General features: G+C 57.3%; 1 protein-coding gene across 5 annotated transcripts in view; it reads left to right on the top strand.

The window, feature by feature from the left end:
• The window catches only part of PKNOX1 (PBX/knotted 1 homeobox 1), a 138,546-nt gene that overhangs the window by 88,596 nt on the left and 25,271 nt on the right, over nt 1-24,679 (top strand). For 4 of the 5 annotated variants that reach the window (XM_062204722.1, XM_062204706.1, XM_062204715.1 and 1 more), the window contains one exon: nt 22,953-23,124. In XM_062204722.1, the coding sequence (XP_062060706.1) occupies nt 22,953-23,124 (172 nt within the window). The remainder of the gene's footprint in view (nt 1-22,952; nt 23,125-24,679) is intronic. The other variant, XM_062204729.1, reaches the window with a different exon arrangement.

Genomic DNA, 24,679 nt, shown 5'->3' with positions numbered 1-24,679 from the left:
AATGGGTAAAGTAGATGTGCCCAGAGTGGAGAGCGGCAGTGGGTAGAGTAGATGTGTGAGAGTGGAGAGCAGCAGTGGGTAGAGTAGATGTGGGAGAGTGGAGAGCGGCACTGGGTAGAGTAGATGTGCCCAGAGTGGAGAGCGGCAGTGGGTAGAGTAGATGTGTGAGAATGGAGAGCAGCAGTGGGTAGAGTAGATGTGAGAGTGGAGAGCGGCAGTGGGTAGAGTATGTGTGGGAGAGTGGAGAGCAGCAGTGGGTAGAGTGGATGTGTGAGAGTGGAGAGCGGCAGTGGGTAGAATAGATGTGGGAGTGGAGAGCAGCAGTGGGTAGAGTAGATGTGCCCAGAGTGGAGAGCGGCAGTGGGTAGAGTAGATGTGCCGAGAGTGGAGAGCGGCAGTGGGTAGAGTAGATGTGCCCAGAGTGGAGAGCGGCAGTGGGTAGGGTAGATGTGCCCAGAGTGGAGAGCGGCAGTGGGTAGAGTAGATGTGCCCAGAGTGGAGAGCGGCAGTGGGTAGAGTAGATGTGCCCAGAGTGGAGAGCGGCAGTGGGTAGAGTAGATGTGGGAGAGTGGAGAGCAGCAGTGGGTAGAGTAGATGTGGGAGAGTGGAGAGCAGCAGAGGGTAGAGTAGATGTGAGAGTGGAGAGCGGCAGTGGGTAGAGTAGATGTAGGAGAGTGGAGAGCGGCAGTGGGTAGAGTAGATGTGCGAGAGTGGACAGCGGCAGTGGGTAGAGTAGATGTGCCCAGAGTGGAGAGCGGCAGTGGGTAGAGTAGATGTGTGAGAGTGGAGAGCAGCAGTGGGTAGAGTAGATGTGGGAGAGTGGAGAGCGGCAGTGTGTAGAGTAGATGTGCCCAGAGTGGAGAGCAGCAGTGGGTAGAATAGATGTGGGAGAGTGGAGAGCAGCAGTGGGTAGAGTAGATGTGGGAGAGTGGAGAGCGGCAGTGGGTAGAGTAGATGTGCCCAGAGTGGAGAGCAGCAGTGGGTAGAGTAGATGTGGGAGAGTGGAGAGCGGCAGTGGGTAGAGTAGATGTGGGAGAGTGGACAGCAGCAGTGGGTAGAGTAGATGTGGGAGAGTGGAGAGCGGCAGTGGGTAGAGTAGATGTGCCCAGAGTGGAGAGCGGCAGTGGGTAGAGTAGATGTGCCCAGAGTGGAGAGCAGCAGTGGGTAGAGTAGATGTGTGAGAGTGGAGACCAGCAGTGGGTAGAGTAGATGTGGGAGAGTGGAGAGCAGCAGTGGGTAGAGTAGATGTGGGAGAGTGGAGAGCAGCAGTGGGTAGAGTAGATGTGCCCAGAGTGGAGAGCAGCAGTGGGTAGAGTAGATGTGTGAGAGTGGAGAGCAGCAGTGGGTAGAGTAGATGTGGGAGAGTGGAGAGCAGCAGTGGGTAGAGTAGATGTGGGAGAGTGGAGAGCAGCAGTGGGTAGAGTAGATGTGGGAGAGTGGAGAGCGGCAGTGGGTAGAGTAGATGTGCCCAGAGTGGAGAGCAGCAGTGGGTAGAGTAGATGTGCGAGAGTGGAGAGCAGCAGTGGGTAGAATAGATGTGAGAGTGGAGAGCGGCAGTGGGTAGAGTAGATGTGGGAGAGTGGAGAGCGGCATTGGGTAGAGTAGATGTGGGAGAGTGGAGAGCGGCAGTGGGTAGAGTAGATGTGCCCAGAGTGGAGAGCAGCAGTGGGTAGAGTAGATGTGTGAGAGTGGAGAGCGGCAGTGGGTAGAGTAGATGTGCCCAGAGTGGAGAGCGGCAGTGGGTAGAGTAGATGTGTGAGAGTGGAGAGCGGCAGTGGGTAGAGTAGATGTGCCCAGAGTGGAGAGCGGCAGTGGGTAGAGTAGATGTGCCCAGAGTGGAGAGGAGCAGTGGGTAGAGTAGATGTGTGAGAGTGGAGAGCAGCAGTGGGTAGAGTAGATGTGGGAGTGGAGAGCAGCAGTGGGTAGAGTAGATGTGCCCAGAGTGGGGAGCGGCAGTGGGTAGAGTAGATGTGGGAGTGGAGAGCAGCAGTGGGTAGAGTAGATGTGCCCAGAGTGGAGAGCAGCAGTGGGTAGAGTAGATGTGTGAGAGTGGAGAGCGGCAGTGGGTAGAGTAGATGTGGGAGAGTGGAGAGCGGCAGTGGGTAGAGTAGATGTGTGAGAGTGGAGAGCAGCAGTAGGTAGAGTAGATGTGCCCAGAGTGGAGAGCGGCAGTGGGTAGAGTAGATGTGTGAGACTTGAGAGCGGCAGTGGGTAGAGTAGATGTGTGAGAGTGGAGAGCGGCAGTGGGTAGAGTAGATGGGGGAGAGTGGAGAGCGGCAGTGGGTAGAGTAGATGTGTGAGAGTGGAGAGCGGCAGTGGGTAGAGTAGATGTGTGAGAGTGGAGAGCAGCAGTGGGTAGAGTAGATGTGCGAGAGTGGAGAGCGGCACTGGGTAGAGTAGATGTGGGAGAGTGGACAGCAGCAGTGGGTAGAGTAGATGTGTGAGAGTGGAGAGCGGCAGTGGGTAGAGTAGATGTGTGAGAGTGGAGAGCGGCAGTGGGTAGAGTAGATGTGCCCAGAGTGGAGAGCAGCAGTGGGTAGAGTAGATGTGTGAGAGTGGAGAGCAGCAGTGGGTAGAGTAGATGTGGGAGTGGAGAGCAGCCGTGGGTAGAGTAGATGTGCCCAGAGTGGAGAGCGGTAGTGGGTAGAGTAGATGTGGGAGTGGAGAGCAGCAGTGGGTAGAGTAGATGTGTGAGAGTGGAGAGCAGCAGTGGGTAGAGTAGATGTGTGAGAATGGAGAGCGGCAGTGGGTAGAGTAGATGTGCCCAGAGTGGAGAGCAGCAGTGGGTAGAGTAGATGTGCCCAGAGTGGAGAGCAGCAGTGGGTAGAGTAGATGTGTGAGAGTGGAGAGCGGCAGTGGGTAGAGTAGATGTGGGAGAGTGGAGAGCGGCAGTGGGTAGAGTAGATGTGTGAGAGTGGAGAGCAGCAGTGGGTAGAGTAGATGTGCCCAGAGTGGAGAGCGGCAGTGGGTAGAGTAGATGTGTGAGACTTTAGAGCGGCAGTGGGTAGAGTAGATGTGTGAGACTTGAGAGCGGCAGTGGGTAGAGTAGATGTGGGAGAGTGGAGCGCAGCAGTGGGTAGAGTAGATGTGGGAGAGTGGAGAGCGGCAGTGGGTAGAGTAGATGTGGGAGAGTGGACAGCAGCAGTGGGTAGAGTAGATGTGTGAGAGTGGAGAGCAGCAGTGGGTAGAGTAGATGTGTGAGAGTGGAGAGCGGCAGTGGGTAGAGTAGATGTGCCCAGAGTGGAGAGCGGCAGTGGGTAGAGTAGATGTGGGAGAGTGGAGAGCGGCAGTGGGTAGAGTAGATGTGGGAGAGTGGACAGCAGCAGTGGGTAGAGTAGATTTGGGAGAGTGGAGAGCGGCAGTGGGTAGAGTAGATGTGGGAGAGTGGACAGCAGCAGTGGGTAGAGTAGATGTGTGAGAGTGGAGAGCAGCAGTGGGTAGAGTAGATGTGCCCAGAGTGGAGAGCAGCAGTGGGTAGAGTAGATGTGAGAGTGGAGAGCGGCAGTGGGTAGAGTAGATGTGTGAGAGTGGAGAGCGGCAGTGGGTAGAGTAGATGTGCCCAGAGTGGAGAGCGGCAGTGGGTAGAGTAGATGTGTGAGAGTGGAGAGCAGCAGTGGGTAGAGTAGATGTGGGAGAGTGGAGAGCGGCACTGGGTAGAGTAGATGTGCCCAGAGTGGAGGGCGGCAGTGGGTAGAGTAGATGTGCGAGAATGGAGAGCAGCAGTGGGTAGAGTAGATGTGAGAGTGGAGAGCGGCAGTGGGTAGAGTAGATGTGGGAGAGTGGAGAGCAGCAGTGGGTAGAGTGGATGTGCCCAGAGTGGAGAGCGGCAGTGGGTAGAGTAGATGTGGGAGTGGAGAGCAGCAGTGGGTAGAGTAGATGTGCCCAGAGTGGAGAGCGGCAGTGGGTAGAGTAGATGTGCCCAGAGTGGAGAGCGGCAGTGGGTAGAGTAGATGTGGGAGAGTGGAGAGCGGCAGTGGGTAGGGTAGATGTGCCCAGAGTGGAGAGCGGCAGTGGGTAGAGTAGATGTGCCCAGAGTGGAGAGCGGCAGTGGGTAGAGTAGATGTGCGAGAATGGAGAGCAGCAGTGGGTAGAGTAGATGTGAGAGTGGAGAGCGGCATTGGGTAGAGTAGATGTGGGAGAGTGGAGAGCAGCAGTGGGTAGAGTGGATGTGTGAGAGTGGAGAGCGGCAGTGGGTAGAATAGATGTGGGAGTGGAGAGCAGCAGTGGGTAGAGTAGATGTGCCCAGAGTGGAGAGCGGCAGTGGGTAGAGTAGATGTGTGAGAGTGGAGAGCGGCAGTGGGTAGAGTAGATGTGCCCAGAGTGGAGAGCGGCAGTGGGTAGAGTAGATGTGTGAGAGTGGAGAGCAGCAGTGGGTAGAGTAGATGTGCGAGAATGGAGAGCGGCAGTGGGTAGAGTAGATGTGCCCAGAGTGGAGAGCGGCAGTGGGTAGAGTAGATGTGGGAGAGTGGAGAGCGGCAGTGGGTAGGGTAGATGTGCCCAGAGTGGAGAGCGGCAGTGGGTAGAGTAGATGTGCCCAGAGTGGAGAGCGGCAGTGGGTAGAGTAGATGTGCGAGAATGGAGAGCAGCAGTGGGTAGAGTAGATGTGAGAGTGGAGAGCGGCATTGGGTAGAGTAGATTTGGGAGAGTGGAGAGCAGCAGTGGGTAGAGTGGATGTGTGAGAGTGGAGAGCGGCAGTGGGTAGAATAGATGTGGGAGTGGAGAGCAGCAGTGGGTAGAGTAGATGTGCCCAGAGTGGAGAGCGGCAGTGGGTAGAGTAGATGTGCCCAGAGTGGAGAGCGGCAGTGGGTAGAGTAGATGTGCCCAGAGTGGAGAGCGGCAGTGGGTAGGGTAGATGTGCCCAGAGTGGAGAGCGGCAGTGGGTAGAGTAGATGTGCCCAGAGTGGAGAGCAGCAGTGGGTAGAGTAGATGTGCCCAGAGTGGAGAGCGGCAGTGGGTAGAGTAGATGTGGGAGAGTGGAGATCAGCAGTGGGTAGAGTAGATGTGCCCAGAGTGGAGAGCAGCAGTGGGTAGAGTAGATGTGAGAGTGGAGAGCGGCAGTGGGTAGAGTAGATGTGGGAGAGTGGAGAGCGGCAGTGGGTAGAGTAGATGTGGGAGAGTGGAGAGCGGCAGTGGGTAGAGTAGATGTGGGAGAGTGGACAGCAGCAGTGGGTAGAGTAGATTTCGGAGAGTGGAGAGCGGCAGTGGGTAGAGTAGATGTGTGAGAGTGGACAGCAGCAGTGGGTAGAGTAGATGTGGGAGAGTGGAGAGCGGCACTGGGTAGAGTAGATGTGCCCAGAGTGGAGAGCGGCAGTGGGTAGAGTAGATGTGCGAGAATGGAGAGCAGCAGTGGGTAGAGTAGATGTGAGAGTGGAGAGCGGCAGTGGGTAGAGTAGATGTGGGAGAGTGGAGAGCAGCAGTGGGTAGAGTGGATGTGTGAGAGTGGAGAGCGGCAGTGGGTAGAATAGATGTGGGAGTGGAGAGCAGCAGTGGGTAGAGTAGATGTGCCCAGAGTGGAGAGCGGCAGTGGGTAGAGTAGATGTGCCCAGAGTGGAGAGCGGCAGTGGGTAGAGTAGATGTGGGAGAGTGGAGAGCGGCAGTGGGTAGGGTAGATGTGCCCAGAGTGGAGAGCGGCAGTGGGTAGAGTAGATGTGCCCAGAGTGGAGAGCGGCAGTGGGTAGAGTAGATGTGCCCAGAGTGGAGAGCGGCAGTGGGTAGAGTAGATGTGGGAGAGTGGAGAGCAGCAGTGGGTAGAGTAGATGTGCCCAGAGTGGAGAGCAGCAGTGGGTAGAGTAGATGTGCCCAGAGTGGAGAGCGGCAGTGGGTAGAGTAGATGTGGGAGAGTGGAGAGCGGCAGTGGGTAGAGTAGATGTGCCCAGAGTGGAGAGCAGCAGTGGGTAGAGTAGATGTGAGAGTGGAGAGCGGCAGTGGGTAGAGTAGATGTGGGAGAGTGGAGAGCGGCAGTGAGTAGAGTAGATGTGCCCAGAGTGGAGAGCGGCAGTGGGTAGAGTAGATGTGCCCAGAGTGGAGAGCGGCAGTGGGTAGAGTAGATGTGCCCAGAGTGGAGAGCGGCAGTGGGTAGAGTAGATGTGGGAGAGTGGAGAGCGGCAGTGGGTAGAGTAGATGTGCCCAGAGTGGAGAGCAGCAGTGGGTAGAGTAGATGTGAGAGTGGAGAGCGGCAGTGGGTAGAGTAGATGTGGGAGAGTGGAGAGCGGCAGTGAGTAGAGTAGATGTGCCCAGAGTGGAGAGCGGCAGTGGGTAGAGTAGATGTGTGAGAGTGGAGAGCAGCAGTGGGTAGAGTAGATGTGGGAGAGTGGAGAGCGGCAGTGGGTAGAGTAGATGTGCCCAGAATGGAGAGCGGCAGTGGGTAGAGTAGATGTGCGAGAATGGAGAGCAGCAGTGGGTAGAGTAGATGTGGGAGAGTGGAGAGCGGCAGTGGGTAGAGTAGATGTGGGAGAGTGGAGAGCAGCAGTGGGTAGAGTAGATGTGTGAGAGTGGAGAGCGGCAGTGGGTAGAGTAGATGTGGGAGTGGAGAGCAGCAGTGGGTAGAGTAGATGTGCCCAGAGTGGAGAGCGGCAGTGGGTAGAGTAGATGTGCCCAGAGTGGAGAGCGGCAGTGGGTAGAGTAGATGTGGGAGAGTGGAGAGCGGCAGTGGGTAGAGTAGATGTGCCCAGAGTGGAGAGCGGCAGTGGGTAGAGTAGATGTGCCCAGAGTGGAGAGCGGCAGTGGGTAGAGTAGATGTGCCCAGAGTGGAGAGCGGCAGTGGGTAGAGTAGATGTGCCCAGAGTGGAGAGTGGCAGTGGGTAGAATAGATGTGGGAGAGTGGAGAGCAGCAGTGGGTAGAGTAGATGTGGGAGAGTGGAGAGCGGCAGTGGGTAGAGTAGATGTGCCCAGAGTGGAGAGCAGCAGTGGGTAGAGTAGATGTGGGAGAGTGGAGAGCGGCAGTGGGTAGAGTAGATGTGGGAGAGTGGACAGCAGCAGTGGGTAGAGTAGATGTGTGAGAGTGGAGAGCGGCAGTGGGTAGAGTAGATGTGCCCAGAGTGGAGAGCGGCAGTGGGTAGAGTAGATGTGCCCAGAGTGGAGAGCAGCAGTGGGTAGAGTAGATGTGTGAGAGTGGAGAGCAGCAGTGGGTAGAGTAGATGTGGGAGTGGAGAGCAGCAGTGGGTAGAGTAGATGTGCCCAGAGTGGAGAGCGGCAGTGGGTAGAGTAGATGTGGGAGTGGAGAGCAGCAGTGGGTAGAGTAGATGTGTGAGAGTGGAGAGCAGCAGTGGGTAGAGTAGATGTGTGAGAATGGAGAGCGGCAGTGGGTAGAGTAGATGTGCCCAGAGTGGAGAGCAGCAGTGGGTAGAGTAGATGTGCCCAGAGTGGAGAGCAGCAGTGGGTAGAGTAGATGTGGGAGAGTGGAGAGCGGCACTGGGTAGAGTAGATGTGGGAGAGTGGAGAGCGGCAGTGGGTAAAGTAGATGTGTGAGAGTGGAGAGCAGCAGTGGGTAGAGTAGATGTGCCCAGAGTGGAGAGCGGCAGTGGGTAGAGTAGATGTGTGAGACTTGAGAGCGGCAGTGGGTAGAGTGGATGTGTGAGACTTGAGAGCGGCAGTGGGTAGAGTAGATGTGGGAGAGTGGAGCGCAGCAGTGGGTAGAGTAGATGTGGGAGAGTGGAGAGCGGCAGTGGGTAGAGTAGATGTGGGAGAGTGGACAGCAGCAGTGGGTAGAGTAGATGTGTGAGAGTGGAGAGCAGCAGTGGGTTGAGTAGATGTGTGAGAGTGGAGAGCGGCAGTGGGTAGAGTAGATGTGCCCAGAGTGGAGAGCGGCAGTGGGTAGAGTAGATGTGGGAGAGTGGAGAGCGGCAGTGGGTAGAGTAGATGTGGGAGAGTGGACAGCAGCAGTGGGTAGAGTAGATTTGGGAGAGTGGAGAGCGGCAGTGGGTAGAGTAGATGTGGGAGAGTGGACAGCAGCAGTGGGTAGAGTAGATGTGTGAGAGTGGAGAGCAGCAGTGGGTAGAGTAGATGTGCCCAGAGTGGAGAGCAGCAGTGGGTAGAGTAGATGTGAGAGTGGAGAGCGGCAGTGGGTAGAGTAGATGTGTGAGAGTGGAGAGCGGCAGTGGGTAGAGTAGATGTGCCCAGAGTGGAGAGTGGCAGTGGGTAGAGTAGATGTGTGAGAGTGGAGAGCAGCAGTGGGTAGAGTAGATGTGGGAGAGTGGAGAGCGGCACTGGGTAGAGTAGATGTGCCCAGAGTGGAGAGCGGCAGTGGGTAGAGTAGATGTGCGAGAATGGAGAGCAGCAGTGGGTAGAGTAGATGTGAGAGTGGAGAGCGGCAGTGGGTAGAGTAGATGTGGGAGAGTGGAGAGCAGCAGTGGGTAGAGTGGATGTGTGAGAGTGGAGAGCGGCAGTGGGTAGAATAGATGTGGGAGTGGAGAGCAGCAGTGGGTAGAGTAGATGTGCCCAGAGTGGAGAGCGGCAGTGGGTAGAGTAGATGTGCCGAGAGTGGAGAGCGGCAGTGGGTAGAGTAGATGTGGGAGAGTGGAGAGCGGCAGTGGGTAGGGTAGATGTGCCCAGAGTGGAGAGCGGCAGTGGGTAGAGTAGATGTGCCCAGAGTGGAGAGCGGCAGTGGGTAGAGTAGATGTGCCCAGAGTGGAGAGCGGCAGTGGGTAGAGTAGATGTGGGAGAGTGGAGAGCAGCAGTGGGTAGAGTAGATGTGGGAGAGTGGAGAGCAGCAGAGGGTAGAGTAGATGTGAGAGTGGAGAGCGGCAGTGGGTAGAGTAGATGTGGGAGAGTGGAGAGCAGCAGTGGGTAGAGTAGATGTGCGAGAGTGGACAGCGGCAGTTGGTAGAGTAGATGTGCCCAGAGTGGAGAGCGGCAGTGGGTAGAGTAGATGTGTGAGAGTGGAGAGCAGCAGTGGGTAGAGTAGATGTGGGAGAGTGGAGAGCGGCAGTGTGTAGAGTAGATGTGCCCAGAGTGGAGAGCGGCAGTGGCTAGAATAGATGTGGGAGAGTGGAGAGCAGCAGTGGGTAGAGTAGATGTGGGAGAGTGGAGAGCGGCAGTGGGTAGAGTAGATGTGCCCAGAGTGGAGAGCAGCAGTGGGTAGAGTAGATGTGGGAGAGTGGAGAGCGGCAGTGGGTAGAGTAGATGTGGGAGAGTGGACAGCAGCAGTGGGTAGAGTAGATGTGGGAGAGTGGAGAGCGGCAGTGGGTAGAGTAGATGTGCCCAGAGTGGAGAGCGGCAGTGGGTAGAGTAGATGTGCCCAGAGTGGAGAGCAGCAGTGGGTAGAGTAGATGTGTGAGAGTGGAGAGCAGCAGTGGGTAGAGTAGATGTGGGAGAGTGGAGAGCAGCAGTGGGTAGAGTAGATGTGGGAGAGTGGAGAGCAGCAGTGGGTAGAGTAGATGTGCCCAGAGTGGAGAGCGGCAGTGGGTAGAGTAGATGTGTGAGAGTGGAGAGCAGCAGTGGGTAGAGTAGATGTGGGAGATGGAGAGCAGCAGTGGGTAGAGTAGATGTGGGAGAGTGGAGAGCAGCAGTGGGTAGAGTAGATGTGTGAGAGTGGAGAGCGGCAGTGGGTAGAGTAGATGTGCCCAGAGTGGAGAGCAGCAGTGGGTAGAGTAGATGTGCGAGAGTGGAGAGCAGCAGTGGGTAGAATAGATGTGAGAGTGGAGAGCGGCAGTGGGTAGAGTAGATGTGGGAGAGTGGAGAGCGGCATTGGGTAGAGTAGATGTGGGAGAGTGGAGAGCGGCAGTGGGTAGAGTAGATGTGCCCAGAGTGGAGAGCAGCAGTGGGTAGAGTAGATGTGAGAGTGGAGAGCGGCAGTGGGTAGAGTAGATGTGCCCAGAGTGGAGAGCAGCAGTGGGTAGAGTAGATGTGGGAGAGTGGAGAGCGGCAGTGGGTAGAGTAGATGTGGGAGAGTGGACAGCAGCAGTGGGTAGAGTAGATGGGGGAGAGTGGAGAGCGGCAGTGGGTAGAGTAGATGTGCCCAGAGTGGAGAGCGGCAGTGGGTAGAGTAGATGTGCCCAGAGTGGAGAGCAGCAGTGGGTAGAGTAGATGTGTGAGAGTGGAGAGCAGCAGTGGGTAGAGTAGATGTGGGAGTGGAGAGCAGCAGTGGGTAGAGTAGATGTGCCCAGAGTGGAGAGCGGTAGTGGGTAGAGTAGATGTGGGAGAGTGGAGAGCAGCAGTGGGTAGAGTGGATGTGTGAGAGTGGAGAGCGGCAGTGGGTAGAATAGATGTGGGAGTGGAGAGCAGCAGTGGGTAGAGTAGATGTGCCCAGAGTGGAGAGCGGCAGTGGGTAGAGTAGATGTGCCCAGAGTGGAGAGCGGCAGTGGGTAGAGTAGATGTGGGAGAGTGGAGAGCGGCAGTGGGTAGGGTAGATGTGCCCAGAGTGGAGAGCGGCAGTGGGTAGAGTAGATGTGCCCAGAGTGGAGAGCGGCAGTGGGTAGAGTAGATGTGCGAGAATGGAGAGCAGCAGTGGGTAGAGTAGATGTGAGAGTGGAGAGCGGCATTGGGTAGAGTAGATGTGGGAGAGTGGAGAGCAGCAGTGGGTAGAGTGGATGTGTGAGAGTGGAGAGCGGCAGTGGGTAGAATAGATGTGGGAGTGGAGAGCAGCAGTGGGTAGAGTAGATGTGCCCAGAGTGGAGAGCGGCAGTGGGTAGAGTAGATGTGCCCAGAGTGGAGAGCGGCAGTGGGTAGAGTAGATGTGCCCAGAGTGGAGAGCGGCAGTGGGTAGGGTAGATGTGCCCAGAGTGGAGAGCGGCAGTGGGTAGAGTAGATGTGCCCAGAGTGCAGAGCGGCAGTGGGTAGAGTAGATGTGCCCAGAGTGGAGAGCGGCAGTGGGTAGAGTAGATGTGGGAGAGTGGAGAGCAGCAGTGGGTAGAGTAGATGTGCCCAGAGTGGAGAGCAGCAGTGGGTAGAGTAGATGTGAGAGTGGAGAGCGGCAGTGGGTAGAGTAGATGTGGGAGAGTGGAGAGCGGCAGTGGGTAGAGTAGATGTGGGAGAGTGGAGAGCGGCAGTGGGTAGAGTAGATGTGGGAGAGTGGACAGCAGCAGTGGGTAGAGTATATTTCGGAGAGTGGAGAGCGGCAGTGGGTAGAGTAGATGTGTGAGAGTGGACAGCAGCAGTGGGTAGAGTAGATGTGGGAGAGTGGAGAGCGGCACTGGGTAGAGTAGATGTGCCCAGAGTGGAGAGCGGCAGTGGGTAGAGTAGATGTGCGAGAATGGAGAGCAGCAGTGGGTAGAGTAGATGTGAGAGTGGAGAGCGGCAGTGGGTAGAGTAGATGTGGGAGAGTGGAGAGCAGCACTGGGTAGAGTGGATGTGTGAGAGTGGAGAGCGGCAGTGGGTAGAATAGATGTGGGAGTGGAGAGCAGCAGTGGGTAGAGTAGATGTGCCCAGAGTGGAGAGCGGCAGTGGGTAGAGTAGATGTGCCCAGAGTGGAGAGCGGCAGTGGGTAGAGTAGATGTGGGAGAGTGGAGAGCGGCAGTGGGTAGGGTAGATGTGCCCAGAGTGGAGAGCGGCACTGGGTAGAGTAGATGTGCCCAGAGTGGAGAGCGGCAGTGGGTAGAGTAGATGTGCGAGAATGGAGAGCAGCAGTCGGTAGAGTAGATGTGAGAGTGGAGAGCGGCATTGGGTAGAGTAGATGTGGGAGAGTGGAGAGCAGCAGTGGGTTAGTGGATGTGTGAGAGTGGAGAGCGGCAGTGGGTAGAGTAGATGTGGGAGTGGAGAGCAGCAGTGGGTAGAGTAGATGTGCCCAGAGTGGAGAGCGGCAGTGGGTAGAGTAGATGTGCCCAGAGTGGAGAGCGGCAGTGGGTAGAGTAGATGTGGGAGAGTGGAGAGCGGCAGTGGGTAGGGTAGATGTGCCCAGAGTGGAGAGCGGTAGTGGGTAGAGTAGATGTGCCCAGAGTGGAGAGCGGCAGTGGGTAGAGTAGATGTGCCCAGAGTGGAGAGCGGCAGTGGGTAGAGTAGATGTGGGAGAGTGGAGAGCAGCAGTGGGTAGAGTAGATGTGCCCAGAGTGGAGAGCAGCAGTGGGTAGAGTAGATGTGAGAGTGGAGAGCGGCAGTGGGTAGAGTAGATGTGGGAGAGTGGAGAGCGGCAGTGGGTAGGGTAGATGTGCCCAGAGTGGAGAGCGGCAGTGGGTAGAGTAGATGTGCCCAGAGTGGAGAGCGGCAGTGGGTAGAGTAGATGTGGGAGAGTGGAGAGCAGCAGTGGGTAGAGTAGATGTGCCCAGAGTGGAGAGCAGCAGTGGGTAGAGTAGATGTGAGAGTGGAGAGCGGCAGTGGGTAGAGTAGATGTGGGAGAGTGGAGAGCGGCAGTGAGTAGAGTAGATGTGCCCAGAGTGGAGAGCGGCAGTGGGTAGAGTAGATGTGTGAGAGTGGAGAGCAGCAGTGGGTAGAGTAGATGTGGGAGAGTGGAGAGCGGAACTGGGTAGAGTAGATGTGCCCAGAATGGAGAGCGGCAGTGGGTAGAGTAGATGTGCGAGAATGGAGAGCAGCAGTGGGTAGAGTAGATGTGAGAGTGGAGAGCGGCAGTGGGTAGAGTAGATGTGGGAGAGTGGAGAGCAGCAGTGGGTAGAGTAGATGTGTGAGAGTGGAGAGCGGCAGTGGGTAGAGTAGATGTGGGAGTGGAGAGCAGCAGTGGGTAGAGTAGATGTGCCCAGAGTGGAGAGCGGCAGTGGGTAGAGTAGATGTGCCCAGAGTGGAGAGCGGCAGTGGGTAGAGTAGATGTGGGAGAGTGGAGAGCGGCAGTGGGTAGAGTAGATGTGCCCAGAGTGGAGAGCGGCAGTGGGTAGAGTAGATGTGCCCAGAGTGGAGAGCGGCAGTGGGTAGAGTAGATGTGCCCAGAGTGGAGAGCGGCAGTGGGTAGAGTAGATGTGGGAGAGTGGAGAGCAGCAGTGGGTAGAGTAGATGTGGGAGAGTGGAGAGCAGCAGTGGGTAGAGTAGATGTGAGAGTGGAGAGCGGCAGTGGGTAGAGTAGATGTGGGAGAGTGGAGAGCGGCAGTGGGTAGAGTAGATGTGCGAGAGTGGACAGCGGCAGTGGGTAGAGTAGATGTGCCCAGAGTGGAGAGCGGCAGTGGGTAGAGTAGATGTGTGAGAGTGAAGAGCAGCAGTGGGTAGAGTAGATGTGGGAGAGTGGAGAGCGGTAGTGTGTAGAGTAGATGTGCCCAGAGTGGAGAGCGGCAGTGGGTAGAATAGATGTGGGAGAGTGGAGAGCAGCAGTGGGTAGAGTAGATGTGGGAGAGTGGAGAGCGGCAGTGGGTAGAGTAGATGTGAGAGTGGAGAGCGGCAGTGGGTAGAGTAGATGTGGGAGAGTGGAGAGCAGCAGTGGGTAGAGTAGATGTGAGAGTGGAGAGCGGCAGTGGGTAGAGTAGATGTGGGAGAGTGGAGAGCGGCAGTGGGTAGAGTAGATGTGCGAGAGTGGACAGCGGCAGTGGGTAGAGTAGATGTGCCCAGAGTGGAGAGCGGCAGTGGGTAGAGTAGATGTGTGAGAGTGAAGAGCAGCAGTGGGTAGAGTAGATGTGGGAGAGTGGAGAGCGGTAGTGTGTAGAGTAGATGTGCCCAGAGTGGAGAGCGGCAGTGGGTAGAATAGATGTGGGAGAGTGGAGAGCAGCAGTGGGTAGAGTAGATGTGGGAGAGTGGAGAGCGGCAGTGGGTAGAGTAGATGTGCCCAGAGTGGAGAGCAGCAGTGGGTAGAGTAGATGTGGGAGAGTGGAGAGCGGCAGTGGGTAGAGTAGATGTGGGAGAGTGGACAGCAGCAGTGGGTAGAGTAGATGTGTGAGAGTGGAGAGCGGCAGTGGGTAGAGTAGATGTGCCCAGAGTGGAGAGCGGCAGTGGGTAGAGTAGATGTGCCCAGAGTGGAGAGCAGCAGTGGGTAGAGTAGATGTGTGAGAGTGGAGAGCAGCAGTGGGTAGAGTAGATGTGGGAGTGGAGAGCAGCAGTGGGTAGAGTAGATGTGCCCAGAGTGGAGAGCGGCAGTGGGTAGAGTAGATGTGGGAGTGGAGAGCAGCAGTGGGTAGAGTAGATGTGTGAGAGTGGAGAGCAGCAGTGGGTAGAGTAGATGTGTGAGAATGGAGAGCGGCAGTGGGTAGAGTAGATGTGCCCAGAGTGGAGAGCAGCAGTGGGTAGAGTAGATGTGCCCAGAGTGGAGAGCAGCAGTGGGTAGAGTAGATGTGGGAGAGTGGAGAGCGGCACTGGGTAGAGTAGATGTGGGAGAGTGGAGAGCGGCAGTGGGTAGAGTAGATGTGTGAGAGTGGAGAGCAGCAGTGGGTAGAGTAGATGTGCCCAGAGTGGAGAGCGGCAGTGGGTTGAGTAGATGTGTGAGACTTGAGAGCGGCAGTGGGTAGAGTAGATGTGTGAGACTTGAGAGCGGCAGTGGGTAGAGTAGATGTGGGAGAGTGGAGCGCAGCAGTGGGTAGAGTAGATGTGGGAGAGTGGAGAGCGGCAGTGGGTAGAGTAGATGTGGGAGAGTGGACAGCAGCAGTGGGTAGAGTAGATGTGTGAGAGTGGAGAGCAGCAGTGGGTAGAGTAGATGTGTGAGAGTGGAGAGCGGCAGTGGGTAGAGTAGATGTGCCCAGAGTGGAGAGCGGCAGTGGGTAGAGTAGATGTGGGAGAGTGGAGAGCGGCAGTGGGTAGAGTAGATGTGGGAGAGTGGACAGCAGCAGTGGGTAGAGTAGATTTGGGAGAGTGGAGAGCGGCAGTGGGTAGAGTAGATGTGGGAGAGTGGACAGCAGCAGTGGGTAGAGTAGATGTGTGAGAGTGGAGAGCAGCAGTGGGTAGAGTAGATGTGCCCAGAGTGGAGAGCAGCAGTGGGTAGAGTAGATGTGAGAGTGGAGAGCGGCAGTGGGTAGAGTAGATGTGTGAGAGTGGAGTGCGGCAGTGGGTAGAGTAGATGTGCCCAGAGTGGAGAGCGGCAGTGGGTAGAGTAGATGTGTGAGAGTGGAGAGCAGCAGTGGGTAGAGTAGATGTGGGAGAGTGGAGAGCGGCACTGGGTAGAGTAGATGTGCCCAGAGTGGAGAGCGGCAGTGGGTAGAGTAGATGTGCGAGAATGGAGAGCAGCAGTGGGTGGAGTAGATGTGAGAGTGGAGAGCGGCAGTGGGTAGAGTAGATGTGGGAGAGTGGAGAGCAGCAGTGGGTAGAGTGGATGTGTGAGAGTGGAGAGCGGCAGTGGGTAGAATAGATGTGGGAGTGGAGAGCAGCAGTGGGTAGAGTAGATGTGCCCAGAGTGGAGAGCGGCAGTGGGTAGAGTAGATGTGCCGAGAGTGGAGAGCGGCAGTGGGTAGAGTAGATGTGGGAGAGTGGAGAGCGGCAGTGGGTAGGGTAGATGTGCCCAGAGTGGAGAGCGGCAGTGGGTAGAGTAGATGTGCCCAGAGTGGAGAGCGGCAGTGGGTAGAGTAGATGTGCCCAGAGTGGAGAGCGGCAGTGGGTAGAGTAGATGTGGGAGAGTGGAGAGCAGCAGTGGGTAGAGTAGATGTGGGAGAGTGGAGAGCAGCAGAGGGTAGAGTAGATGTGAGAGTGGAGAGCGGCAGTGGGTAGAGTAGATGTGGGAGAGTGGAGAGCAGCAGAGGGTAGAGTAGATGTGCGAGAGTGGACAGCGGCAGTTGGTAGAGTAGATGTGCCCAGAGTGGAGAGCGGCAGTGGGTAGAGTAGATGTGTGAGAGTGGAGAGCAGCAGTGGGTAGAGTAGATGTGGGAGAGTGGAGAGCGGCAGTGTGTAGAGTAGATGTGCCCAGAGTGGAGAGCGGCAGTGGGTAGAATAGATGTGGGAGAGTGGAGAGCAGCAGTGGGTAGAGTAGATGTGGGAGAGTGGAGAGCGGCAGTGGGTAGAGTAGATGTGCCCAGAGTGGAGAGCAGCAGTGGGTAGAGTAGATGTGGGAGAGTGGAGAGCGGCAGTGGGTAGAGTAGATGTGGGAGAGTGGACAGCAGCAGTGGGTAGAGTAGATGTGGGAGAGTGGAGAGCGGCAGTGGGTAGAGTAGATGTGCCCAGAGTGGAGAGCGGCAGTGGGTAGAGTAGATGTGCCCAGAGTGGAGAGCAGCAGTGGGTAGAGTAGATGTGTGAGAGTGGAGAGCAGCAGTGGGTAGAGTAGATGTGGGAGAGTGGAGAGCAGCAGTGGGTAGAGTAGATGTGGGAGAGTGGAGAGCAGCAGTGGGTAGAGTAGATGTGCCCAGAGTGGAGAGCGGCAGTGGGTAGAGTAGATGTGTGAGAGTGGAGAGCAGCAGTGGGTAGAGTAGATGTGGGAGAGTGGAGAGCAGCAGTGGGTAGAGTAGATGTGGGAGAGTGGAGAGCAGCAGTGGGTAGAGTAGATGTGTGAGAGTGGAGAGCGGCAGTGGGTAGAGTAGATGTGCCCAGAGTGGAGAGCAGCAGTGGGTAGAGTAGATGTGCGAGAGTGGAGAGCAGCAGTGGGTAGAATAGATGTGAGAGTGGAGAGCGGCAGTGGGTAGAGTAGATGTGGGAGAGTGGAGAGCGGCATTGGGTAGAGTAGATGTGGGAGAGTGGAGAGCGGCAGTGGGTAGAGTATATGTGCCCAGAGTGGAGAGCAGCAGTGGGTAGAGTAGATGTGTGAGAGTGGAGAGCGGCAGTGGGTAGAGTAGATGTGCCCAGAGTGGAGAGTGGCAGTGGGTAGAGTAGATGTGTGAGAGTGGAGAGCGGCAGTGGGTAGAGTAGATGTGGGAGAGTGGAGAGCGGCAGTGGGTAGAGTAGATGTGCCCAGAGTGGAGAGCAGCAGTGGGTAGAGTAGATGTGTGAGAGTGGAGAGCAGCAGTGGGTAGAGTAGATGTGGGAGAGTGGAGAGCAGCAGTGGGTAGAGTAGATGTGCCCAGAGTGGAGAGCGGCAGTGGGTAGAGTAGATGTGGGAGTGGAGAGCAGCAGTGGGTAGAGTAGATGTGCCCAGAGTGGAGAGCAGCAGTGGGTAGAGTAGATGTGTGAGAATGGAGAGCGGCAGTGGGTAGAGTAGATGTGCCCAGAGTGGAGAGCAGCAGTGGGTAGAGTAGATGTGCCCAGAGTGGAGAGCAGCAGTGGGTAGAGTAGATGTGTGAGAGTGGAGAGCGGCAGTGGGTAGAGTAGATGTGGGAGAGTGGAGAGCGGCAGTGGGTAGAGTAGATGTGTGAGAGTGGAGAGCAGCAGTGGGTAGAGTAGATGTGCCCAGAGTGGAGAGCGGCAGTGGGTAGAGTAGATGTGTGAGACTTGAGAGCGGCAGTGGGTAGAGTAGATGTGTGAGAGTGGAGAGCGGCAGTGGGTAGAGTAGATGGGGGAGAGTGGAGAGCGGCAGTGGGTAGAGTAGATGTGTGAGAGTGGAGAGCGGCAGTGGGTAGAGTAGATGTGGGAGAGTGGAGAGCAGCAGTGGGTAGAGTAGATGTGGGAGAGTGGAGAGCGGCACTGGGTAGAGTAGATGTGGGAGAGTGGACAGCAGCAGTGGGTAGAGTAGATGTGTGAGAGTGGAGAGCGGCAGTGGGTAGAGTAGATGTGCCCAGAGTGGAGAGCGGCAGTGGGTAGAGTAGATGTGCCCAGAGTGGAGAGCGGCAGTGGGTAGAGTAGATGTGCCCAGAGTGGACAGCGGCAGTGGGTAGAGTAGATGTGCCCAGAGTGGAGAGCGGCAGTGGGTAGAGTAGATGTGGGAGAGTGGAGAGCAGCAGTGGGTAGAGTAGATGTGCCCAGAGTGGAGAGCGGCAGTGGGTAGAGTAGATGTGCCCAGAGTGGAGAGCGGCAGTGGGTAGAGTAGATGTGCCCAGAGTGGAGAGCGGTAGTGGGTAGAGTAGATGTGGGAGAGTGGAGAGCAGCAGTGGGTAGAGTAGATGTGGGAGAGTGGAGAGCAGCAGAGGGTAGAGTAGATATGAGAGTGGAGAGCGGCAGTGGGTAGAGTAGATGTGGGAGAGTGGAGAGCGGCAGTGGGTAGAGTAGATGTGGGAGAGTGGAGAGCGGCAGTGGGTATAGTAGATGTGCCCAGAGTGGAGAGCGGCATTGGTAGAGTAGATGTGTGAGAGTGGAGAGCAGCAGTGGGTAGAGTAGATGTGGCAGAGTGGAGAGCGGCAGTGTGTAGAGTAGATGTGCCCAGAGTGGAGAGCGGCAGTGGGTAGAGTAGATGTGTGAGAGTGGAGAGCGGCAGTGGGTAGAGTAGATGTGCCCAGAGTGGAGAGCAGCAGTGGGTAGAGTAGTTGTGGGAGAGTGGAGAGCGGCAGTGGGTAGAGTAGATGTGCCCAGAGTGGACAGCAGCAGTGGGTAGAGTAGATGTGTGAGAGTGGAGAGCGGCAGTGGGTAGAGTAGATGTGCCCAGAGTGGAGAGCGGCAGTGGGTAGAGTAGATGTGCCCAGAGTGGAGAGCAGCACTGGGTAGAGTAGATGTGTGAGAGTGGAGAGCGGCAGTGGGTAGAGTAGATGTGTGAGAGTGGAGAGCAGCAGTGGGTAGAGTAGATGTGGGAGAGTGGAGAGCAGCAGTGGGTAGAGTAGATGTGCCCAGAGTGGAGAGCAGCAGTGGGTAGAGTAGATGTGTGAGAGTGGAGAGCAGCAGTGGGTAGAGTAGATGTGGGAGAGTGGAGAGCAGCAGTGGGTAGAGTAGATGTGGGAGAGTGGAGCGCGGCAGTGGGTAGAGTAGATGTGTGAGAGTGGAGAGCGGCAGTGGGTAGAGTAGATGTGCCCAGAGTGGAGAGCAGCAGTGGGTAGAGTAGATGTGCGAGAGTGGAGAGCAGCAGTGGGTAGAATAGATGTGAGAGTGGAGAGCGGCAGTGGGTAGAGTAGATGTGGGAGAGTGGAGAGCGGCATTGGGTAGAGTAGATGTGGGAGAGTGGAGAGCGGCAGTGGGTAGAGTAGATGTGCCCAGAGTGGAGAGCAGCAGTGGGTAGAGTAGATGTGTGAGAGTGGAGAGCGGCAGTGGGTAGAGTAGATGTGCCCAGAGTGGAGAGCGGCAGTGGGTAGAGTAGATGTGTGAGAGTGGAGAGCAGCAGTGGGTAGAGTAGATGTGGGAGAGTGGAGAGCGGCAGTGGGTAGAGTAGATGTGGGAGAGTGGACAGCAGCAGTGGGTAGAGTAGATGTGTGAGAGTGGAGAGCAGCAGTGGGTAGAGTAGATGTGGGAGTGGAGAGCAGCAGTGGGTAGAGTAGATGTGCCCAGAGTGGAGAGCGGCAGTGGGTAGAGTAGATGTGGGAGTGGAGAGCAGCAGTGGGTAGAGTAGATGTGCCCAGAGTGGAGAGCAGCAGTGGGTAGAGTAGATGTGTGAGAATGGAGAGCGGCAGTGGGTAGAGTAGATGTGCCCAGAGTGGAGAGCAGCAGTGGGTAGAGTAGATGTGCCCAGAGTGGAGAGCAGCAGTGGGTAGAGTAGATGTGTGAGAGTGGAGAGCGGCAGTGGGTAGAGTAGATGTGGGAGAGTGGAGAGCGGCAGTGGGTAGAGTAGATGTGTGAGAGTGGAGAGCAGCAGTGGGTAGAGTAGATGTGCCCAGAGTGGAGAGCGGCAGTTGGTAGAGTAGATGTGTGAGACTTGAGAGCGGCAGTGGGTAGAGTAGATGTGTGAGAGTGGAGAGCGGCAGTGGGTAGAGTAGATGGGGGAGAGTGGAGAGCGGCAGTGGGTAGAGTAGATGTGTGAGAGTGGAGAGCGGCAGTGGGTAGAGTAGATGTGGGAGAGTGGAGCGCGGCAGTGGGTAGAGTAGATGTGGGAGAGTGGAGCGCAGCAGTGGGTAGAGTAGATGTGGGAGAGTGGAGAGCGGCAGTGGGTAGAGTAGATGTGGGAGTGGAGAGCAGCAGTGGGTAGAGTAGATGTGTGAGAGTGCAGAGCGGCAGTGGGTAGAGTAGATGTGTGAGAGTGGAGAGCGGCAGTGGGTAGAGTAGATGTGTGAGAGTGGAGAGCGGCAGTGGGTAGAGTAGATGTGCCCAGAGTGGAGAGCGGCAGTGGGTAGAGTAGATGTGTGAGAGTGGAGAGCGGCAGTGGGTAGAGTAGATGTGCCCAGAGTGGAGAGCGGCAGTGGGTAGAGTAGATGTGCGAGAGTGGAGAGCAGCAGTGGGTAGAGTAGATGTGGGAGAGTGGAGAGCAAACGTAGGAAGAGAACAATGTGAGTGAATCCACACCAGAAACTGTAAACAGCCTGTTTTTCACTGTCATTTGGGCACACGGTAGTGGTGCAGGACTGTGGGCAGCCACGTGTGGGAGGGGAGACGCGGCCCCGCAGGCTGCCGTCTGCACTAGGGAGACGTGGCCCCGCAGGCGGCCGTGTGCACTAGGGGAGACACAGCCCAGCGGGCAGGCGGCCGTGTGCGTGAGGGAGGGGAGACCCGGCCCCGCGGGCGGCCATGTGCGGGAGGGAGGGGAGACATGGCCCCGCGGGCAGCCGTGTGCACTAGGGGATACGCGGCCTCGCGGGCGGCCGTGCGCGGGAGGGGAGACGCAGTGCAGGAGGAGCGGGCGCCCAAGTCCGTGAACAGCGCAGAGCCTCGTGGCTGCTTGGAAGAAAACCCGAGTGCTTCACTTTGGTCCTAAAAGTTCGTCCCAGTGAGAAGACCCAAATGTTCATACAACTCGGGAAGAGAGCACTTCAGGCTCGTGGGCAGGTGGGCTTTTAGAGGCACTTATTTTGGTTTAGAAACTTTGAAATCACAGTTTCTTCACGATACCCATTATCATGAGATTTCTGACGACCCCTCCGTGCGTGGATTTCAGAGACGCGTTCTGCACCCAGATGAGCCTGAGTTTCAACTCCGTTTCCCAAGACCCCAGATAAACAGTCACGTGATGCTTGTTTTTGTGACAAGTTGTCTCTCAGCATACTGTCCCCAGGCTTATCCCTGTTGTGGCATGTGGCCCTGCTAGCTTCAAACAGAGAGAGAGAACTTCCATCCGCTGGGTCACTGCCCGGATGGCTAGAGCCAGGAGCCAGGAGCTTCCCCCAGGTCTCCCACATGGGTGCGTGGGCCCCAGTACGTGAGCCACCTTCTGCTGCTTTCCCAGGCCATTAGCAGGAGCTGGATCAGACGTGGAGCAGCACGCATTCAGGATGCCAGCATCGCAGGCAGTGGCTTTGCCTGCTATGCCACAGGCCCCTGCTAACCTGTGTGCAGGGTGTGCAGTCCACCTGGGGTGGCTCGCCTGGAAGGCCATTGCATTCCTGCATTGCCAGTGTCGACACCAAGCAGCCCACGTGACCCCAGCTTCTGGGCTGTGGACCTCACGCTGTGCTTAGAGTGACTCAGACTTCCACACACTCACGTGGACGGTCCCTTAGGCGGCTCCAGCTACACAGCTTGTGGGCCCACTGCAAATGGAAAACACAGGGATCTTAGTTGCAAACATATTAAGAGCTTTAAGACAGCATTATAGATCACTAAGCTGGTTGTACCCACGAAGCCGACCCTGTTTCTGTGACATTGGGAAGAAGAGCCAAGTTGTAGAAGCATGTGAGTGGACGTAGGTCCTCTGGGAAAGGAGGCACCTTTACAGGGAAGGAGAGAGGTGGGTGCTGCGTGGGGTGCTGAGAGGTGGGTGCTGAGAGGTGGGTGCTGCGTGGGGTGCTGTCTGAGAGGTGGGTGCTGTCTGAGAGGTGGGTGCTGTCTGAGAGGTGGGTGCTGTGCGGGGTGCTGTCTGAGAGGTGGGTGCTGTGCGGGGTGCTGTCTGGGAGGATCTCTGTATTTCCCCACGAGGTCTGTCTTCCCACATTGTGCAGTTAAATACCAGAGGTAGACCACTTCACACCAGGTAGAAAAGCAAAATAACGAGTGCTGCTGAAACAGAAGCTGGGAGCCAGGTGTGTGGCCAGTGGGTATGAAGTGACGCGGCCGCTTGCGCAGCGCCTGGCCGTTCCTCGGGAGGTAAGCCTAGAGTTACGGCCAAGCCAGCAGCCCACTCCTGGTGCGCGCAGGACAGTGAAGGGTCAGTCCACCAAAGCCTTGTCCAGGGACGCTCCCAGCCACGCCTCACGATTGCCGGCAGGAGGAGGCCCCCCGGCTGTCCTTTTCCGAGGAGCATACGGACAGGAGGGGTCTGCTCGCGGATGGAAGGCAGGCGTCCTGGACACGGGTTGTGCTGCCCGGGCTGCCTGGGCCTGCTCTGGGTGCATGGAGTCCCAGCCCCTCCGCTTCCCACCCAGCCCCCTGCTGACGCACCTGGGAGGCAGCAGAAGATGGCCGAGCGCTCGGGCTCCTGCACCCGCACGGGGGACCCGGATGGAGTCCTGGCTTCGGCCTGGCCCAGCCCTGACCGTGGCAGCCATCTGGGGAGTGACCCACAGGTGGAAGATCTCTCTCCCTCTGCCTCCCTCTCTCTGTCTCCGTCTCTAGCTCTGACTTTCAAATAAAATGTAAATTTTTTTAAAGGATTTATTTATGTATTTGAAAGAGAGAGATCTATCTTCCATCTGCGGATTCACTCACCAAATGGCCACAACAGCCAGGGCTGGGCCAGGCTGAAGCAAGGAGCCAGGAGCTCCATGTAGGTCTCCCATGTGGGTGGCAGGGGCCCCAGTACTTGGGCCATCTTCTGCTGCCTCCCAGGCCATTAGCAGGGAGCTGGGTGGGAAGTGGAGCAGCCAGGACTTGAACAGGTGCCTGTATGGGATGGCAGCGCTGTGGGCCATGGCTTACGCTGCAGCACAGCTGTGCCAGCCCCTAAATAAATTCATCTTTACAGAAACATAAATTAAAAAAAAAAAAAAGCCTCAAAACAGGTGAACTTGATGTATTCTACAACGTTGGGAAGTGGAGCAAGGCCGACCCCAGAGGTTCCACAGGGCGGCATTGCTCCTGTGTGCGGTGTCTCAGCAGGCACGTTCATGGGTAGGAGGATGGGTGTGGGCTGGCGCGTGGGGAGATGGGCCTGGCAGGGTTTCTCCCAGGGGTGACGGATTGTTCTGACACTGGTTGAGACCGTGGTGGCGCAGCCCTGTGGACGTGCTGAAGACCTCTGGGGGGCCCACGGCAGGTGGCGGAGCGAGAGCCCACGGCAAGAGCGCAGGTGCACGGCGCCGCCCTCGGCCTGCCCGAGTGACGAGCCGCCCTCTGCTCCCCGCGCTCTTCCCCAGGCACCCGCTGTTTCCGTTGTTAGCGCTGTTGCTGGAGAAGTGCGAGCAGTCCACGCAGGGCTCGGAAGGCACCACGTCGGCCAGCTTCGACGTGGACATCGAGAACTTCGTCCGGAAGCAAGAGAAGGAAGGGAAGCCCTTCTTCTGCGAGGACCCCGAGACGGACAGCCTAGTAAGTGAGCCGCTTCCGCTTTCAGGCTGCGGAGCCCGTCCTGGGCTCTAAGCCCACCTTTAGAGCTCGCACCTGCGCGCGTTCCTCTAAGGAGAGGGACTGGGGAGTGACAGTGGCTCCAGCCTCCTCTGTCAGACAGTGTGGGCGCCTGTCCCCAGTGGACGGTGACGGAGAGGGACCGGGCAGTGACAGCGGCTCCAGCCTCCTCTGTCAGACAGTGTGGGCGCCTGTCCCCAGTGGACGGTGACGGAGAGGGACCGGGCAGTGACAGCGGCTCCAGCCTCCTCTGTCAGACAGTGTGGGCGCCTGTCCCCAGTGGACGGTGACGGAGAGGGACCGGGCAGTGACAGCGGCTCCAGCCTCCTCTGTCAGACAGTGTGGGCGCCTGTCCCCAGTGGACGGGGGACTCAGCGCTCTGCCGCGGGCGCTCCTGCCGCACGCTGCCTGATCACACAGGTGTGACTTCAGCGGCGTTCTCCGACGAGACGGCCCTGCACGTCAGAGGCTGGCGCTGGCTTTGTTTTAAAATTTTCATTTTCTGGGGCTGGTGCTGTGGCGTAGCGGGTAAAGCCGTTGCCTGCAGTGCCAGTATCCCATGTGGGCGCCAGTTAGAGTATTGGCCATTCCACTTCTGATCCAGCTCTCTGCTGTGGCCTGGGAAAGCAGCAGAAGATGGCCCAAGTCCTTGGGCCCCTGCACCCATGTGAGAGACCTGGAAGGAGTTCCTGGCTCCTGGCTTCAAGTCGGCGCAGCTCCGGCTGTTACAGTCACCTGGGGAGTGAACCAGTGGATGGAAGACCTCTCTCTCTCTCTCTCTCTCTCTCTTTCTCTTTCTGCCTCTGCCTCTGCCTCTGCCTCTGCCTCTCTGTAACTCTGCCTTTCAAATAGTCTTTAAAAAAAGTTTGTTCACTGTATTTGAAAGGCACAGAGATGGGTGGGGAGAGCAGTGTTTCGTCTGCTGTTCACTCCCCAAATGCCTGCAGTGTCAGGGCCGAGCAAGGCTGGAATCAGAGCCCACAGCTCAGTCTGTTCCTTGTGAGTGGCGGGCACCCCGGTGCTCGGGCCAGCACCTGTGCCTCCTGGGTCGCGTGTTAGCATGCAGAAGTGAGGAGCCGGGGCTCGAACCAAGCACCTGTGGGATGCAGGTGTCCCAGGTGCGACCCAGCTGCTGTGCCCACTGTCTGCGCCGTGTCGAGCAGACTTATCCTGTCGAACGTGTGTGCTTATTTGGAAGGCAGGTGACGGGCAGGGAGATGGAGCGAGAGCGTCATCTGCTGGCTCACTCCCCAAAGAACCACAGCAGCTGGGCGGAGCCAGGCCAGAGCCAGGAGCCAGGAGCTCCATCTGGGTCTCCCTTGTGGGCGGCCGGAACCCAAGTTCTGGGCTGGCAGTCACTGCTCCCAGGTGCAGTGAGTAGAAGCCGGAGTGGCCAGGACGGCCTGAGCGTTCCCACATGGGGTGCAGGTGTCGGAGGCTGCTGCTCCACGGAGCCCTCCCCACGCGGCAGGTTCGGCAGGCTTCGGGCAGGTTGTTCTCGAATGGTTTCATCGCTGAT

This window comes from Lepus europaeus, chromosome 2, assembly GCF_033115175.1.
Source record: "Lepus europaeus isolate LE1 chromosome 2, mLepTim1.pri, whole genome shotgun sequence".
Taxonomy (NCBI): domain Eukaryota; kingdom Metazoa; phylum Chordata; class Mammalia; order Lagomorpha; family Leporidae; genus Lepus; species Lepus europaeus.
This window is presented reverse-complemented; position numbering and strand designations above follow the sequence as displayed.